At 37.6% G+C, this 19,715-nt stretch overlaps 1 protein-coding gene across 1 annotated transcript in view; it reads left to right on the top strand.

Moving 5' to 3' along the window:
* Positions 1–19,715, top strand: part of CATSPERE (catsper channel auxiliary subunit epsilon) — a 264,070-nt gene that overhangs the window by 30,300 nt on the left and 214,055 nt on the right. Inside the window, 2 exon segments of the mRNA XM_082471320.1 lie at positions 7,407–7,480; positions 7,759–7,828. Of these exon segments, the coding sequence (XP_082327446.1) occupies positions 7,407–7,480; positions 7,759–7,828 (144 nt within the window).

The raw sequence follows: 19,715 nt of genomic DNA, 5'->3' as shown, positions 1-19,715 counted from the left end.
ATAGAAATATCAAATCATTATACTGAATGCCTGAAACTAATATAATGTTACATGTCAATTATATCTCAAAAAAATCTCTCTCCACTCTATGTGAATTTAAGTGGGATTTCATTTTTTTTGTTGTTTAATAACCCCAAATAACCTAAAATATTGGAAGTTGGTAAGCATTTTTGAAACATTCTGAAGCCACTTGACTATACCAATTTTTATACATCATTAGAGAGGTTTGTATATAAGTTTGGTAATTGCCACAGAACTTGTTCTCTGTTTTAAACTCACATTTTAAAAACTTTTTATTATGGAAAAACTTAAACATACACAAAAGTATAGAGGTTAGCATAATTTTAACATATATAAAATATAGAAATTATTTTATTATACTTAATAAGTCCTTATATACCCATCAGCCAGCTTCAGTAGTACCAACTCATGACCAATCTTGTTTCATTGACTCTACTACCTACTTTATCCCCTCCTTTATTATTTTGAAACTAGCCCAGACATATTTTATTTATAAACATTTCAATGTGTATGTAAAAATGATGACTTAAATTTTAAAAATATAAACACCATGTCCATATTTAAGGCATTAAGGCAAGAAAATGAAATAAAAGACATACACACCAGAAAGGAAGAAACAAACTACCTCTATTTGTATATGACATGACCTTCTAAGTAGAAAGCTCTAAGGAATCCATTAAAAAGAAAACTATTAAAACTACCAACTGATTGTAATTTTGTATGAAATTTCACCTGGAAATTCAAGAGAACCAGAATAGGCAAAACGTTTTGAAAAAGAACAAGAAGACTTGTTGTTGGAAGACTCACAGTTCCTGACTTCTAAAGTTACTACAAAGCTGCAGTAATTGAGACAGTGTCAGATAGGCATAAGGATAGGAAAATAGATTAGTGGAACAGAAGAGTCCAGAAATTAAAACTTCATTGATTTTTCACAATTACTTCAAGAAAATTCCATGGAAAAAGAATAGTATTTTCAACAAGTAGTGCTGGGACAATGAGGTATCCACATGAAAAAGAATGAAGGTGGCCTCCTACCTCAGACCATATCCAAAAGTTAGCTCAACATGGATAGAAGAACTAAGTATAAGAGCTAAAACTATAAAACTCATAGAAAAAAATCATATGGAAAAATCTTCATGACCTTGGATTAGGCAATAGTTTAGATATGACACCAAAAGCCCAAGGAACAAAAGAAAAAAGATAAATTGGACATCATCAAAATTAAAAACTATAGTGCTTCTAAGGACACCATCAAGAAAGTGAAAAGACAATCCACAGAATGGGAGAAAATTTTTGCAAATTAAGTATCTGATAAGGGACCTGTGTCTAGAATATATGAAGAACTATTATAATTCAGTAATAAAAAGACAAACCAAATATAAATATTAGTTATTTTCCCATTATTTTGCTTTTCAACTTCACGGACTCCAATTATACAGATGCTGGATTTTTTTTTTTTTTTCTGTCTGCTTTCCACTTCAATCATTTTCTCTCTGGTTCTTTACTTATTTCATTTATATTTTCTTGGTTGTTTTTCTGTCTTTCTTCAATGCCTTTTATTCAATTTTTATTTAAATGTAATCTCCCATCATTATCTTTTAATTTAGTCTTCATTTGCTTTATAATCATCTGTTTCATTCCTAGTTGTCAACTCTTATTTCTACTTGTGGTTCATTTCTGTTCCTTGTTTGTAAATTTATAATTCATGATTTTTCTTCTCATCATCAAATACTTGTTTGAGGATATTTAATTCAGTTTAGGATGTTAGTTTGCAGTTTTCTTCTGCTTTGTGTTTGGTTTTTTGAAGGCAGTTTTATTAACTGAAATGCTTTTATTTTCATTTTCTATTCTCTTATAGTAGTTTTGTATAGATAAAAACTGCTTATATTTATGAATTTCATGGATAGGTTGGCAGTCTGGATTAGTTTAAAAGATCTCTAGTTAAAGTTTACTTTTTTATCTCATTGTAGCAATGTGCAGTTTCTTTAATTGATGGATTCTTATTGGGGATGTTGTATTTACTTTGAGGTTTTTTTTTATTAGCTTGTAATATCCTAAATTTCTCCCCCTTGCTTCTCTTTCCCTTCACCACTCACTTTCCAAAGGGTGTTCCTCCTTTCCTTTATCTTCTTCGCTCCAAAAGTGATGCCTTTCTGAGGCTCCCACCTCAGCTCTCACACACTTTTAAGTCTCTTCCTCATAATCAGTGCTCTGATCTTCCAGGAGTCTTTTTGCAGTATTTTTTGCACTTAGAGTGTACTTTCTCTTTCTGTGGGTGATTTAAATTCAATCTTAAACTTCTGTTCATGTCTTTTCTGTTTTCTGCAGTTTTTCAGAAGCTCTTTTACTCTCCACAAAGGATTATGACAGGGGCTTGAGTGAGAGCTGTGCTAAAAATTGTTGTTTTTTCTTTTACTTACAGATTTCTTGAAGTTTGTATTGTACTTTGTCTTCTATGCTGTAATGTAGAATTTTCTTGGTTTTATTTGTTTATCTGTGTACTTTTTTGGGGAAATGTGTGGAGAGAGTTGAACTTATTTGGCCACTGTTAACCTGGACTAACCATAATTCACCTAGCACTCATGTTTTGACACATTGTCAGAGTATAGTCATTAGCAACTATATTCATTTTTAATAGCCACCATGTAGACATATTTCTACAGAATAATTCCTATTTAATACTTAACATCAGTCCTTATGTTGATGTCTCTGCAGTCATTTTGGTGGTCTGAACTTCTCTTTTTCTAGTAGTTTCCTCAGGAAGGGCTCATAAGAGCAATATTTCTTGAGTCATAAGACCTTATCTGTGAACTTTTATCTAAAAGTTGGTGTATCTGGATATAAAAGTTATTGGCTAATATTTTTATATCTTTTTACAGATGTTACTTTGTTGTCTCTGACATAAAGTGTTACACTTGAAAAGTCTACTGGAAATCTGATATTCTTTCCCTTGTAAATAACTTGTTCTTTTTGTCAGGATCCCCAAAGGGTTTCTTATCAGGTTCAATGCCTTTATTTATATAGGTCCTGGGTTGGTCTTTTAAAAAATCATTCTTAATTGTTTTTCCTAGGTATGAGTTGCACCCTTTCAATACATTGTTTCAAGTTATTTTTTTCACATATTATTCTTGAGTTATTGTTAATCTTAATGTTATTGTTCTGTCTCAATCACTTACGTTTTCTTCTTCACAACTGTGTATATATTGGATTTTCTTTGCCTATCTTTAATATTTGTCACTTATTCTTGAGTCACTTTTCATCTCTTTTTTTTAGAAAACCTTCTATTTATCTCAAAACCTTATTTATTAGGCTTATTCACAATTTTGCTTCTAATTTAGTTCATTTCTAAATTGACTTTTTCTTTATTTCTACTTTTTCCTGAGCTCTAGCTTATGAGTTTTAAATTTATGAGTTTTAAAGTCTGATTTATATTTTTCTTTCATAATTTCTATCACTTTCTTATTTATTTTGCCTCATTTTGAAATAATTGGTATATCAGTCATAACTCTCCAGAGAAACAGAACCAATAGAATTTATATATGTTTATATTAAGAGATTTATTTTAAGAAATTGGTTCATGTGATTGTGGGACTGGCAAGTTTGATAGGTCAGGCTGGAGCCTGGAAACTCAAGGAAGAATTAATGCTGTAGTCTTGAAGCAGAATTTCTTCTCCAGGAAACCTTAGTTTTTGCTCTGAAGGCTTCCAACTGATCGAAAGGGACTCCACCCACATTATCAAAGGTGTTCTGTTTTATTTAAAGTCAACTGATTGTAGATATAAACCACATCTATAAAATACCTTCATAGAAAAACCTATATTAGCATTTGATTAAATAACTGGGTACTATAATCTAGCCAAATTGACGCATAAAACTAACCCTCATATTACATTACAGCTTTAATTTATTTATTGATGGGAATTCCCTGGTGGTCCAGTGGTTAGGACTCTGTATTTCCACTGCAGGGGGCATGGGTTCAATCCCTGGTCAGGGAACTAAGATCCCGCAAGCTGTGCGGCATGACCAAAATATATATGTATGTGTGTGTGTGTATATATATATATATATATATATATATATATATATATATATATATATATATATATGGAGTATGGTCTTACAGAGATGTTATTCTGTTTCTTACTCTCTACTTTTTCTTATTATAACTGTGTGTGATTTTACCGTGATCCTCTTTCTATTGCTCATTTTTTTTAAAGCATGAAATTAATTTTCTTGCTCTTTAAGGAGGGAGTGGTGGGTCAAAATAACTTTTCTAACCTTTAGAGTTACCTCTTAAGGCTAATACTTTCTGAGATTTCCAGATTCTGTTTCCCTCCCTCATTTATCTGTAGTTTCTCTTTCCTTTGTTCTTATTGTCCCTTTCCAGCTCAGCTGGTATTCTTTTTCCTGTATCTTTCTTCATTATGGATCTTTGTCCTGGAAGGTGTCTTTGGCTCATTGATTTCATTTTTTGTTTGTTTTTTTTAACTTTTTATTTTATATTGGAGTATAGCTGGTTACCAATGTTGTGATAGTTTCACGTGCACAGCAAAGTGACTCAGCCATACATATACATGTATCCATTCTGTTAGGTGAGCCGATACAGGTTGTGAAAGAATTCACAGAAGTATTAACAAGGGAAGAAAAGAACGTTTTTATTCACTTTCCAAGGGAGGAAAGGGGCTAGACGCATAGAGTGGCATCAGCACTGAAGGTGGGGGTTCGAGTCGTTCATTGGGCTTCAAAGGGCAAGGTGCAGGAAAGAGAGGGTGGGTTTATATCTACTTTGGTCCACAGTTGTATCTGAGCTGGCTGTGCTTCTATAGGATGTGGTTTTTCTGAGAATCTGTAACTTTTTGTCTTCAGTAATTTTCTAGTCCTTGGATGTCTGAAGGAGACTTGCTAGTGGCCCTTGACACTACTACTCTATTTTGAACAATGTTAGATGGGTTTACACATTCTCCCCCAAACTCCCCTCCCATCCAGGCTTCCACATAACATTGAGCAGAGTTCCCTGTCCTTGTTGGTTATCCATTTTAAACATAGCAGTGTGTACATGTCAATCCCAAACTCCCTAACTAGCCCTTTCCCCATCCCTCCCCCCCTGGTAACCATAAGTTCATTCTCTAAGTCTGTGAGTCTGTTTCTGTTTTGTAAATAAGTTCATTTGTATCATTTCTTTTTAGATTCTGCATATAAGCGATATCATACGATGTTTTTCTTTCTCTGTCTGAGTTACTTCACTCAGTATGACGATCTCTAGGTCCATCCATGTTGCTGCAAATGACAGTATTTCATCCTTTTTAATGACTGAATAATATTCCATTGTATATATGTACCACATCTTCTTTATCCATTCCTCTGCCAATGGACATTTAGGTTGCTTCCATGTCTTGGCTATTGTAAATAGTGCTGCTATGAACATTGGGGTGCATGTATCCTTTTGCACCATGTTTTTCTCCAGATATATGCCCAGGATAGGTCCCAGTTCCTCCTGCCCTTTCAGACGTTATCAGAGACCTCTTGCACTTACTTAGAAATTGAAAAGTGTAAAAATCCCTCTGGTTAGAGTTGCTATTCTCAAATTGTCCTGCCATGGTTGCCACTGAATACCTATCATTGACTGAGGTGTTTTCTTCTAAGGCCTATCATACTTGCTTTCTTTTGCTTTCTTGCTGATATCACATGAGTCTGGTAGTTTTAACTGGTCTGTCTCAACCCAATTTTATTTTGGGATTTTGAGGGATACCTTGTCACTGAGTTTTATTGTTGATGTTGTCCAGTGTTTTTTTTGGTGCTATACTAATTGTTTTCTCCGTGTTTATAAGGAAATTTGAGTAGATTAAAACATTACATCACCACTAATCTGTCCCAATTTGTTTCCTTTTGTAAATTCCAATTTTTCTTCTTTCTTGTATCCTTCTTTTTAGTTTTTTGAGTTTTCTCTGTGGTTATTTTATTAGCGTCTTATACTGAAAACTGAGTTTATTCACTTTCAAACTACCTTATTTCTTTTATATATATTTAAGGCTATAAATTTCCTTTAAGGCCTGTTTACATGCTACAGGTTTTGATGAAATCAACTGCTTTTATTGTTTATTCATAAATATTGTGTAATTTTCATTGTGATTTCTGCTTTACTCCATGAATCATTCAGAAGTAGTTGTTTTTAAAGATTACAAATATCCTAAAATATTTTCTGATTAACTATGAGAAATTCTAATTATTTTATTTCATTATTATCAAAGGCACAGTATGTGTGATAATAATACTTTGAGATTGGCTAATACTTCCTTTGTAAATGTGGTCAATTTTGGTAAATGTTCTATGTGAGATTGAAAAGAATATATTTTGTATTGGTTAATTTTAGAAATACACACACAGAGTTGACCCTTGAACAACATAGGTTTGAGCTGAACTGTTCCACTTATACAAAGATTTTTTTCAATAGTAAATACTAAAGTACTACACAATCCAAGGTTGACTGAACCTGTGGATGTGAAACCACAGATACTGAAGAACTGCATCTATAAAAGGCTAACTATAAACTACAGGCAGATTTTCCACTGTGTGGAGTGTCAGTGCCCGTAACCCCTGAGTTGTTCAAGGGTCAACTGTAACTACCTTTTTTTCAGGTTTAATCTATGGCTTGAAAAAAGTGTGTTAAAGTCTACCACTATATTTGTGACTTTTAAAATATCTTCTAGTAATTCTATCAAATTTTGCTTTACATACTACAGGGTTGTATCATAGCTTCTGGTGAACTTTTCTCTTTTATCTTCTTATACACTGTCATTAATCCTATAACATCAAATATATGAGATAGCTGGTATTATAATCCCCATTCAAGTAAAACCAATGAAACAATATTTATATATATACATAAAACTGTATACATATATATATGTACATAATTTTATGTAACAATATTAGGAGGTGAAATTGGGCTCCAACTCTGGCTGAAGAGGATGACCAGTGTTGAGACTAAGACTGATAATGTTAGAAAGTGTATGAGCATACTTCCAGGAAGAAAGAGCTTATAAATGAAAGAGTGTGGAAGAAGGAAAAAAAGTAGAAATAAGGAAATAAGGAAAATGCGACTGAAGAAAGTTATGATGATTGTATCACCTTAAGTGTCACCTTCTAGACACTTAATAGATTACTTTTGAAGTAAAATAAAATAAAAATCTTATAGTTGGGGGGAGACTATTGAAGTGTCCTATAAAAGTTGTTATTTTTCCTTTACTTGTACAATTTCAAAAGGATTGAATTTTAGTTATTCTCTCTTTAAATAATGACTCGGAAAATTGAGCCCTACATCTAAACACTGAGATAAAAAATTTTAGAGCAGAGTTTTGTTTGAGCTATTTTACCTTCTTTTCCAGATTAAGTTAGAGTATGAAGGAACATTATTTTCTGAGTGGAGTGTGCCAGGAACTTGTTCTATAAAAAATAAAAGGTAAGATATTTGCTGTGAAACTCAGTGTATGCGTAAAAACCATTCATATAGTGTGGACGTTCAGATTCAAGGCTGTGGTTTAATGTAAATTTCTTTTCATTAATAGATGTGAAAAGAAAGATAAAATCACTTTGAAAATAGGAGAGAAGTAAACTATTGCTATATTTCTTTATTTTTCTTATTAGCAAAGAATGGAAGTTTTTAGGCTTAAAAAGTAGTAGGGGAATCTCATATGCATCTATACTTATTTCTCCTTTCCCATTGTTTTTAAATGCTAGATCACCCAAGACAGAACTACGTTGTTCTTCTCCTGGTATTCAGATTATAAAACCAATTGTTACGGGTCCAGTAAGTTGATTTTAATGATAAATTAGTAAATCTTAAATAATCATCCCTGTTACATTTTATTTTGCCTTATTTTTGATGTTTTAACTTAATTTAACCTGTTTTAAATAGTTGACTTGTAACTATAAGAGGTATTTTTAAATTATTGTCAATATATCATTAATTTTTAGATGTATCTCATAGCAAATTATGTTATGAACTGATACAGTAGTTCCCCACTTATCCATGGTTACACATTCTGTGCTTTCAGTTACTCACAGTCAACTGTGGTCCAAAATATTTAAATGGGAAATTCCAGAAATAAACAATTCACAAGCTTTAAATTGCAGTTGTTCTGAGTAGCATGATGAATTATCATGCCGTCCCGCTCCATCCTGCCTGGGACATGAATCATTCCTTTGTCTAGCATATCCTACCCATTAGTTACTTAGTAGCTGTCCCAGTTATCAGATCTATTTTTGTGATAACCTTGTGTGAAGGTAACCCTTATTTTACTCAATAATGGCCCCAAAAGTGCAAGAACAGTGATTCTGGCAATTCAGATATGCCAAAGAGAAGCAATTAAGTGCTTCCTTTAAGTGCAAAGGTGAAAGTTTTTGACTAAATAAGGAAAGAAAAAAGATCATATTGATATAATTATTTTACTTTATATATATTGTTGTTAATCTCTTACTGTGCTTAATTTACAAATTAAATTTTATCATAGGTATGTATGTACAGGAAAAAACAGTATATATAGGGCTGGTTTGGTACTATCTGCAGTTTCAACCATCCACTGGAGGTCTTGGAATATATCCCCCGTGGATAAGAGGAGATCACCATATATGATTTTTACATTAGCTTTTTTATTAATAAATATATTAAAGCCCCAGTTACCACCTTAGTGATAACAGTACTCCCAGATAAGTGGGTCTCATATCGTATACTCCTATGACAATATCAACAATTAAAGAGCCATTTCTAGCAGATTTATTTGTATTCCACTACATTTTCTTCAATTCAGGAAAGCTATATGAATGCAAATAAATAAGAGTGATGTTGAATCCTCTCTAGTCAACAAAAATAATAATAATAATAATAACGAATTTTTTATTGGAATATAAGTGCTTTACAATGTTGTGTTAGTTTCTGCTGTATGACGAAGGGAATCAGCTGTATGGATACATATATCCCCTCCCTCTTGGACCTCCCTCCCACCCATCCTACCCAACTAGGTCATCACAGAGCACCAAGCTGAGCTCCCTGTGCTATACAGAAGGTTCCCACTAGCTAGCTATTTTACACATGGCAGTGTATATATGTCAATCTAAATCTCCTAGTTCATCCCACCCCTTCTTCTCCCCTATGTCCACATGTGCATTCTCTACGTCTCCATCTCTATTCCTGCCCTACAAATAGGTTCATCTGTACCATTTTTCTAGATTCCACATATATGCACTAATATATATTTGTTTTTCCTCTTTCTGCCTTACTTCACTCTGTATGACAGGCTCTAGGTCCATCCACATCTCTACAAATGACCCAATTTCGTTCCTTTTTATGGCTGAGTAATAGTCCATTGTATATATGTACCACATCTTCTTTATCCATTCATCTGTCGATGGACACTTAGGTTGCTTCCACGTCCTGGCTATTGTAAATAGTGCTGCAATGAACACTGTGGTACGGACTCTTTTTGAATTATGGTTTTGTCTGGGTATATGCCCAGTAGTGGGAATGCTGGGTCATATGGTAGTTCTATTTTTAGTTTTTTAAGGTACCTCCATACTGTTCTCCATAGTGGCTGTATCAATTTACATTCCCACCAATAATGCAAGAGGGTTCCCTTTTCTCCACACCCTCTCCAGCATTTACTGTTTGTAGATTTTTCGATGATGCACATTCTAACAGGAGTGAGGTGATACCTCATTGTACTTTTGATTTGCATTTCTCTAGTAAATAGTGATGTTGAGCATCTTTTCACATGCCTCTTGGCCATCTGTATGTCTTCTTTGGAGAAATGTCTATTTATATCTTCCACCCATTTTTTGATTGGGTTGTTTGTTTTTTTGATACTGAGCTGCATGAGCTGTTTGTATATTTTTGAGATTAATCCTTTATCCGTTGCTTCCTTTGCAAATATTTTCTCCCATTCAGAGGGTTGTCATTTTATCTTGTTTATGGTTTCCTTTGCTGTGCAGAAGCTTTTAAGTTTCATTAGCTCCCATTTGTTTATTTTTGGTTTTATTTTCATTACTCTAGGAGGTGGGTCAAAAAAGATCTTGCCATGATTTATGTCAAAGAGGGTTTTGCCTATGTTTTCTTCTAAGAGTTTTATAGTGTCCAGTCTTACGTTTAGGTCTTTAATCCATTTTAAGTTCATTTTTGTGTATGGTGTTAGGGAGTGTTCTAATTTCATTCTTTCACATGTAGCTGTCCTGTTTTCCCAAAACCACTTATTGAAGAGACTGTCTTTTTTCCATTGTGTATTCTTGCCTCCTTCGTTGTAGCTTAGGTGACCACAGGTGCATGGGTTTATCTCTGGGCTTTCTGTTTGTTCCATTGATCTATATTTCTGTTTTTGTGCCAGTACCATACTCTTTTGATGACTGTAGCTTTGTAGTAGAGTATGAAGTCAGGGAGTCTGATTCCTCCAGCTCTGTTTTTCTTTCTCAAAATCGTTTTAGCTAATTCAGGGTCTTTTGTGTTTCCATATAAATTGTAAAATTTTTTGTTCTAATTCTGTGAAAAATGACATTGCTAATTTGATAAGGATTGCATTGAATCTGTAGATTGCTTTGGGTGGTACAGTCATTTTCATAATGTTGATTCTTCCAATCCAAGAACATGGTATGTCTCTCCATACGTTTGTGTCATCTTTGATTTCTTTCATCAGTGTTTCATAGTTTTCTGAGTACAGGTCTTTTGCCTCCTTAGATAGGTTTATTCCTAGGTATTTTATTCTTTTCGTTGTAATGGTAACTGGGATTGTTTCCTTAATTTCTCTTTCAGATTTTTCGTTGTTAGTGTATAGGAATGCAAGAGATTTCTGTACATTAATTTTGTATCCTGCTACTTTACCAGATTCATTGATTGGCTCTAGTAGTTTTCTGGTAGCATTTTTAGGATTTTCTATGTATACTATCATGTCATCTGCAAACAGTGACAGTTTTACTTCTTCTTTTACGATTTGGATTCCTTTTACTTCTTTTTCTTCTCTGACTGCCGTGGCTAGAACTTCCAAAACTATGTTGAATAATAGTGGTGAGAGTGGGCACCCTTGTCTTTTTCCTGATCTTAGAGGAAATGGTTTTAGTTTTTCACCATTGAGAATGATGTTTGTTGTGGGTTTGTCATATATGGCCTTTTATGTTGAGGTAGGTTCCCTCTATGCCTACTTTCTGCAGAGTTTTTATCATAAATGGGTATTGAATTTTGTCAGAAGTTTTTCCTGCATCTATTGAGACAATAATTTAATTATTAAATTTAATTTTTTAATTAAATTTCATTTTATTATTAGTAATTTAATTGTTTAATTTGTTAATATGGTGTATCACATTGATTGATTTGCATATAATGAAGAATCCTTGCATCCCTGGGATAATTCCCACTTGGTCATGGTGTATGATCTTTTTAATATGTTGATGGATTCTGTTTGCTAGTATTTTGTTGAGGATTTTTGAGTCCATGTTCATCAGTGATATTGGTCTGTAATTTTCTTCCTTTGTGACATCTTTATCTGGTTTTGGTATCAGGGTGGCCTCATAGAATGAGTTTGGGAGTGTTACTCCCTGTGCAATCTTTTGGAGGAGTTTCAGAAAGATAGGTGTTAGCTCTTCTCTAAATGTTTGATAGAATTGTCCTGTGAAGCCATCTGGTCCTGGATTTTTGTTTGTTGGAAGATTTTTTTTTTTTTTTTTTTTTTTTTTTTTTTTAACATCTTTATTGAAGTATAATTGCCTTACAATGGTGTGTTAGCTTCTACTTTATAACAAAGTGAATCAGTTATACATATACAATATGTTCCCATTTCTCTTCCCTCTTGCATCTCCCTCCCTCCCACCCTCCCCATCCCATCCCTCTAGATGGTCACAAAGCACCGAGCTGATCTCCCTGTGCTATGCGGCTGCTTCCCACTAGTTATCTATTTTACATTTGGTAGTGTATATATGTCCATGACACTCTCTTACCCTGTCACATCTCACCCCACCCCCTCCCCATATCCTCAAGTCCATTCTCTAGTAGGTCTGTGTCTTTATTCCCGTCTTGCCACTAGGTTCTTCATGGCCTTTTTTTTTTTTTTTTTTTTTTCCCCTTAGATTCCATATATATGTGTTAGCATACTGTATTTGTTTTTCTCTTTCTGACTTACTTCACTCTGTATGACAGACTCTAACTCCATCCACCTCATTACAAATACCTCCATTTCATTTCTTTTTATGGCTGAGTAATATTCCATTGTATATATGTGCCACATCTTCTTTATCCATTCATCTGTCGATGGACATTTAGATTGCTTCCATGTCCTGGCTATTGTAAATAGAGCTGCAATGAACATTTTGGTACATGACTCTTTTTGACCTATGGTTTTCTCAGGGTATATGCCCAGTAGTGGGATTGCTGGGTCGTATGGTAGTTCTATTTGTAGTTTTTTAAGGAACCTCCATACTGTTCTCCATAGTGGCTGTATCAATTTACATTCCCACCAACAGTGCAAGAGTGTTCCCTTTCCTCCACACCCTCTCCAGCATTTATTGTTTCTAGATTTTTTGATGATGGCCATTCTGACCGGTGTGAGATGATATCTCATTGTAGTTTTGATTTGCATTTCTCTAATGATTAATGATGTTGAGCATTCTTTCATGTGTCTGTAGGCCATCTGTATATCTTCTTTGGAGAAATGTCTATTTAGGTCTTCGGCCCATTTTTGGATTGGGTTGTTCGTTTTTTTGTTATTGAGCTGCATGAGCTGCTTGTAAATCTTGGAGATTAATCCTTTGTCAGTTGCTTCATTTGCAAATATTTTCTCCCATTCTGATGGTTGTCTTTTGGTCTTGTTTATGGTTTCCTTTGCTGTGCAAAAGCTTTTAAGTTTCATTAGGTCCCATTTGTTTATTTGTGTTCTTATTTCCATTTCTCTGGGAGCTGGGTCAAAAAGAATCTTGCTGTGATGTATGTCATAGAGTGTTCTGCCTATGTTTTCCTCTAAGAGTTTGATAGTGTCTGCCCTTACACTTAGGTCTTTAATCCATTTTGAGTTTATTTTTGTGCATGGTGTCAGGGAGTGTTCTATTTTCATACTTTTACATGTACCTGTCCAATTTTCCCAGCACCACTTATTGAAGAGGCTGTCTTTTCTCCACTGTATATGCTTGCCTCCTTTATCAAAAATAAGGTGCCCATATGTGTGTGGGTTTATCTCTGGGCTTTCTATCCTGTTCCATTGATCTATATTTCTGTTTTTGTGCCAGTACCAAACTGTCTTGATTACTGAAGCTTTGTAATATAGTCTGAAGTCAGGGAGCCTGATTCCCCCAGCTCCATTTTTCGTTCTCAAGATTGCTTTGGCTATTCGGGGTCTTTTGTGTTTCCATACAAATTGTGAAATTTTTTGTTCTAGTTCTGTGAAAAATGCCAGTGGTAGTTTGATAGGGATTGCATTGAATCTGTAGATTGCTTTGGGTAGTAGAGTCATTTTCACAATGTTGATTCTTCCAATCCAGGAACATGGTATTTCTCTCCATCTATTTGTATCATCTTTAATTTCTTTCATCAGTGTCTTATAATTTTCTGCATACAGGTCTTTTGTCTCCTTAGGTAGGTTTATTCCTAGATATTTTATTCTTTTTGTTGCAATGGTAAATGGGAGTGTTTTCTTAATTTCACTTTCAGATTTTTCGTCATTAGTGTATAGAAATGCAAGAGATTTCTGTGCATTAATTTTGTATCCTGCTACTTTACCAAATTCATTGATTAGCTCTAGGAGTTTTCTGGTAGCATCTTTAGGATTCTCTATGTATAGTATCATGTCATCTGCAAATAGTGACAGCTTTACTTCTTCTTTTCCGATTTGGATTCCTTTTATTTCTTTGTCTTCTCTGATTGCTGTGGCTAACACTTCCAAAACTATGTTGAATAATAGTGGTGAGAGTGGGCAACCTTGTCTTGTTCCTGATCTTAGTGGAAATGGTTTCAGTTTTTCACCATTGAGGACAATGTTGGCTGTGGGTTTGTCATATATGGCCTTTATTATGTTGAGGAAAGTTCCCTCTATGCCTACTTTCTGCAGGGCTTTTATCATAAATGGGTGTTGAATTTTGTCGAAAGCTTTCTCTGCATCTATTGAGATGATCATATGGTTTTTCTCCTTCAGTTTGTTAATATGATGTATCACATTGATTGATTTGCGTATATTGAAGAATCCTTGCATTCCTGGGATAAACCCCACTTGATCATGGTGTATGATCCTTTTAATGTGCTGTTGGATTCTGTTTGCTAGTATTTTGTTGAGGATTTTTGCATCTATGTTCATCAGTGATATTGGCCTGTAGTTTTCTTTCTTTGTGACATCTTTGTCTGGTTTTGGTATCAGGGTGATGGTGGCCTCGTAGAATGAGTTTGGGAGTGTTCCTCCCTCTGCAATATTTTGGAAGAGTTTGAGAAGGATAGGTGTTAGCTCTTCTCTAAATGTTTGATAGAATTCACCTGTGAAGCCATCTGGTCCTGGGCTTTTGTTTGTTGGAAGGTTTTTAATCACAGTTTCAATTTCAGTGCTTGTGATTGGTCTGTTCATATTTTCTATTTCTTCCTGGTTCAGTCTCGGCAGTTTGTGCCTTTCTAAGAATCTGTCCATTTCTTCCAGGTTGTCCATTTTATTGGCATAGAGTTGCTTGTAGTAATCTCTCATGATCTTTTGTATTTCTGCAGTGTCAGTGGTTACTTCTCCTTTTTCATTTCTAATTCTATTGATCTGAGTCTTCTCCCTTTTTCTCTTGATGAGTCTGGCTAATGGTTTATCAATTTTGTTTATCTTCTCAAAGAACCAGCTTTTAGTTTCATTGATTTTTGCTATTGTTTCCTTCATTTCTTTTTCATTTATTTCTGACCTGATCTTTATAATTTCTTTCCTTCTGCTGGCTTTGGGGTTTTTTTGTTCTTCTTTCTCTAATTGCTTTAGGTGCAAGGTTAGGTTGTTTATTCGAGATGTTTCCTGTTTCTTGAGGTAGGCTTGTATTGCTATAAACTTCCCTCTTAGCACTGCTTTTGCTGCGTCCCATAGGTTTTGGGTCGTCGTATCTCCATTGTCATTTGTTTCTAGGTATTTTTTGATTTCCCCTTTGATTTCTTCAGTGATCACTTCGTTATTAAGTAATGTATTGTGTAGCCTCCATGTGTTTGTATTTTTTACAGGTCTTTTCCTGTAATTGATATCTAGTCTCATAGCGTTGTGGTCGGAAAAGATACTTGATACGATTTCAATTTTCTTAAATTTACCAAGGCTTGATTTGTGACCCAAGATATGATCTATCCTGGAGAATGTTCCATGAGCACTTGAGAAAAATGTGTATTCTGTTGTTTTTGGATGGAATGTCCTATAAATATCAATTAAGTCAATCTTGTTTAATGTATCATTTAAAGCTTGTGTTTCCTTATTTATTTTCATTTTGGATGATCTGTCCATTGGTGAGAGTGGGGTGTTAAAGTCCCCTACTATGATTGTGTTGCTGTCGATTTCCCCTTTTATGGCTGTTAGTATTTGCCTTATGTATTGAGGTGCTCCTATGTTGGGTGCATAAATATTTACAATTGTTATACCTTCCTCTTGTATCGATCCCTTGATCATTATATAGTGTCCTTCTTTGTCTCTTGTAATAGTCTTTATTTTAAAGTCTATTTTGTCTGATATGAGAATTGCTACTCCAGCTTTCTTTTGATTTCCATTTGCATGGAATATCTTTTTCCATCCCCTCACTTTCAGTCTATATGTGTCTCTAGGTCTGAAGTGGGTCTCTTGTAGACAGCATATATATGGGTCTTGTTTTTGTATCCATTCAGCCAGCCTGTGTCTTTTGGTGGGAGCATTTAATCCATTTACATTCAAGGTAATTATCGATATGTATGTTCCTATTCCCATTTTCTTAAATGTTTTGGGTTTGTTATTGTAGGTGTTTTCCTTCTCTTGTGTTTCTTGCCTAGAGAAGTTCCTTTAGCATTTGTTGTAAAGCTGGTTTGGTGGTGCTGAAATCTCTCAGCTTTTGCTTGTCTGTAAAGGTTTTAATTTCTCCATCGAATCTGAATGAGATCCTTGCTGGGTAGTGTAATCTTGGTTGCAGGTTTTTCTCCTTCATCACTTTAAGTATATCCTGCCACTCCCTTCTGGCTTGCAGAGTTTCTGCTGAAAGATCAGATGTTAACCTTATGGGGATTCCCTTGTGTGTTATTTGTTTTTTTTCCCTTGCTGCCTTTAATATGTTTTCCTTATATTTAATTTTTGACAGTTTGATTAATATGTGTCTTGGTGTGTTTCTCCTTGGGTTTATCCTGTATGGGACTCTCTGTGCTTCCAGGACTTGATTAACTATTTCCTTTCCCATGTTAGGGAAGTTTTCAACTATAATCTCTTCAAATATCTTCTCAGTCCCTTTCTTTTTCTCTTCTTCTTCTGGGACCCCTATAATTCGAATGTTGGCACGTTTAATGTTGTCCCAGAGGTCTCTGAGACTGTCCTCAGTTCTTTTCATTCTTTTTTCTTTATCCTGCTCTGCAGTAGTTATTTCCACCATTTTATCTTCCAGGTCACTTATCCTTTCTTCTGCCTCAGTTATTCTGCTATTGATCCCATCTAGAGTATTTTTAATTTCATTTATTGTGGTTTTCATCATTGCTTGGTTCCTCTTTAGTTCTTCTACGTCCTTGTTAAATGTTTCTTGCATTTTGTCTATTCTATTTCCAAGATTTTGGATCATCCTTACTATCATTATTCTGAATTCTTTTTCAGGTAGACTACCTATTTCCTCTTCATTTGTTAAGTCTGGTATGTTCTGACCCTGCTCCTTCATCTGCTGTGTGTTTTTCTGTCGTCTCATTTTGCTTATCTTACTGTGTTTGGGGTCTCCTTTTCACAGGCTGCAGGTTCGTAGTTCCTGTTGTTTTTGGTATCTGTCCCCAGTGGCTAAGGTTGGTTCAGTGGGTTGTGTAGGCTTCCTGGTGGAGGGAACTAGTGCCTGAGCTCTGGTGGATGAGGTTGGCTCTTATCTTTCTGGTGGGCACGTCCACGTCTGGTGGTGTATTTTGGGGTGTCTGTGGCCTTATTATGATTTTAGGCAGCCTCTCTGCTAATGGATGGGGCTGTGTTCCTGTCTTGCTAGTTGTTTGGCATATGGTGTCCAGCACTGTAGCTTGTTGGTCGTTGAGTGAAGCTGGGTCTTGATGTTGAGATAGAGATCTCTGAGCGATTTTTGCCGTTTGGTATTACGTGAAGCTGGGAGGTCTCTTGTGGACCAGTGTCCTGAAGTTGGCTCTCCCACCTCAGAGGCACGGCCCTGATGCCTGGCTGGAGCACCAAGAGCCTTTCGTCCACACGGCTCAGAGTAAAAGGGAGAAAAAATAGAAAGAAAGACAGAAAGAAAGAAAGAGGCTATAATATAGTGAAGTAAAATAAAGCTATTGTAAAGCAAAGCTATACAGACAAAATCGCACCCAGAAGCATATACATATACACTCACAAATAAAGGAAAAGGGGAAAAATTAATATATCCTGCTCCCAAAGTCCACCTCCTGAATTTGGGATGATTCGTTGTCTATTCAGGTATTCACCAGATGCAGGCACATCAAGTTGTTTGTGGAGTTTTAATCCGCTGCTTCTAAGGTTGCTGGGAGAGATTTCCCCTTATCTTCCCTGTTCGCACAGTTCCTGGGGTTCAGCTTTGGATTTGGACCCGCCTCTGCGTGTAGGTCGCCTGAGGGCGTCTATTCCCCGCACAGACAGGACGGGGTTAAAGGAGCAGCTGCTTCGGGGGCTCTGGCTGACTCAGGCCGCGGGGAGGGAGGTGTACAGAGGAGGCGGGGCGAGCCTGCGGCGGCCGAGGCCGGCGTGACGTTGCACCAGCCTGAGGCGGGCAGTGCGTTCTCCCGGGGAACTTGTCCCCGGATCACGGGACCCTGGCAGTGGCGGGCTGCACAGGCTCCCGGGAGGGGCGATGTGGAGAGTGACTTGTGCTCACACACAGGCTTTTTGGAGGCGGCAGCAGCAGCCCCAGCGTCTCACGCCCGTCTCTGGGGTCCGTGCTGATCGCCGCGGCTCACGCCTTTCTCTGGAGTTCGTTTAGGCGGCACTCTGAATCCCCTCTCCTTGCGCGCCGCGAAACAAAGAGGCAAGAAAAAGTCTCTTGCCTCTTCGGCAGCTGCAGACTTTTTCCCGGACTCCCTCCCAGCCAGCTGCGGTGCGCTAACCCCTTCAGGCTGTGTTCACGCCGCCAGCCCCAGTCCTCTCCCTGCGATCCAACCGAAACCGAAACCCGAGCCTCAGCTCCCAGCCCCGCCCGCCGAGCAGACAAGCCTCTCGGGCTAGTGAGTGCTGCTCCGCGCCGAGCCTCTGTGCGGGAGTCTCTCCGTTTTTTTCCTCTGCGCCCCTGTTGCTGTGGGGTCTGCGGTGATCGCCGCGGCTCGCGCCCTTCTCTGGAGTTCGTTTAGGCGGCGCTCTGAATCCCCTCTCCTTGCGCGCCGCGAAACAAAGAGGCAAGAAAAAGTCTCTTGCCTCTTCGGCAGCTGCAGACTTTTTCCCGGTCTCCCTCCCAGCCCGCTGTTGTGCGCTAATCCCTTCAGGCTGTGTTACGCTGCCAGCCTCAGTCCTCTCCCTGCGATCCGACCGAAGCCGAGCCTCAGCTCCCAGCCCCGCCCGCCCCGGCGGGGGAGCAGACAAGCCTCTCGGGCTGGGGAGTGCTGCTCGGCGCCGAGCCTCTGTGTGGGAATCTCTCCGTTTTTCCCTCTGCGCCCCTGTTGCTGTGGGATCCGCGCTGTTAGCCGCGGCTCGCGCCCGTCTCTGAAGTTCGTTTAGGCAGCGCTCTGAATCCCCTCTCCTCGCGCACCAGGAAACAAAGAGGGAAGAAAAAGTCTCTTGCCTCTTCGGCAGCTGCAGACTTTTTCCCGGACTCCCTCCCGGCTAGCTGTGGTGCACTAGCCCCCTTCAGGCTGTGTTCACGCCGCCAACCCCAGTCCTCTCCCTGCGATCCGACCGAAGCCCGAGCCTCAGCTCCCAGCCCCGCCCGCCCTGGCGGGTGAGCAGACAAGCCTCTCGGGCTGGTGAGTGCTGCTCGGCGCCGAGCCTCCGTGCGGGAACCTCTCCGCTTTGCCCTCCGCACCCCTGTGGCTGCGCTCTCCTCCGTGGCTCCGAAGCTTCCCCCCTCTGCCACCCACAGTCTCCGCCCGCGAAGGGGCTTCCTAGTGCGTGGAAATCTTTCCTCCTTCACGGCTCCCTCCCACTAGTGCAGGTGCCGTCCCTATTCTTTTGTCTCTGTTATTTCTTTTTTCTTTTGCCCTACCCAAGTACGGGGGGAGTTTCTTGCCTTTTTGGAGGTCGGACGTTTTCTGCCAGCGTTCAGTGGGTGTTCTGTAGGAGCAGTTCCACGTGTAGATGTATTTCTACTGTATCTGTGGGAAGGAAGGTGATCTCCGCGTCTTACTCTTCCGCCATCTTCCCGAGGACCCCCTGTTGGAAGATTTTTAATTACAGTTTCAATTTCACTATTTGTGATTGGTCTGTTTATATTTTCTATTTCTTCCTGGTTCAGTCTTGAAAGTTTATACCTGTCTAAGAATTTGTCCATTTCTTCCAAGTTGTCCATTTTCTTTGCATATAGTTGCTTGTAGTAGTCTCTTATGCTCCTTTGTATTTCTGTGCTGTCAGTTGTAA

This window comes from Balaenoptera physalus (genome assembly GCF_965194825.1).
Source record: "Balaenoptera physalus genome assembly, chromosome: 1".
Classification (NCBI taxonomy): domain Eukaryota; kingdom Metazoa; phylum Chordata; class Mammalia; order Artiodactyla; family Balaenopteridae; genus Balaenoptera; species Balaenoptera physalus.
The sequence above is the reverse complement of the archived record's forward strand: the minus strand, read 5'-3'. Positions and strand labels throughout refer to the sequence as shown.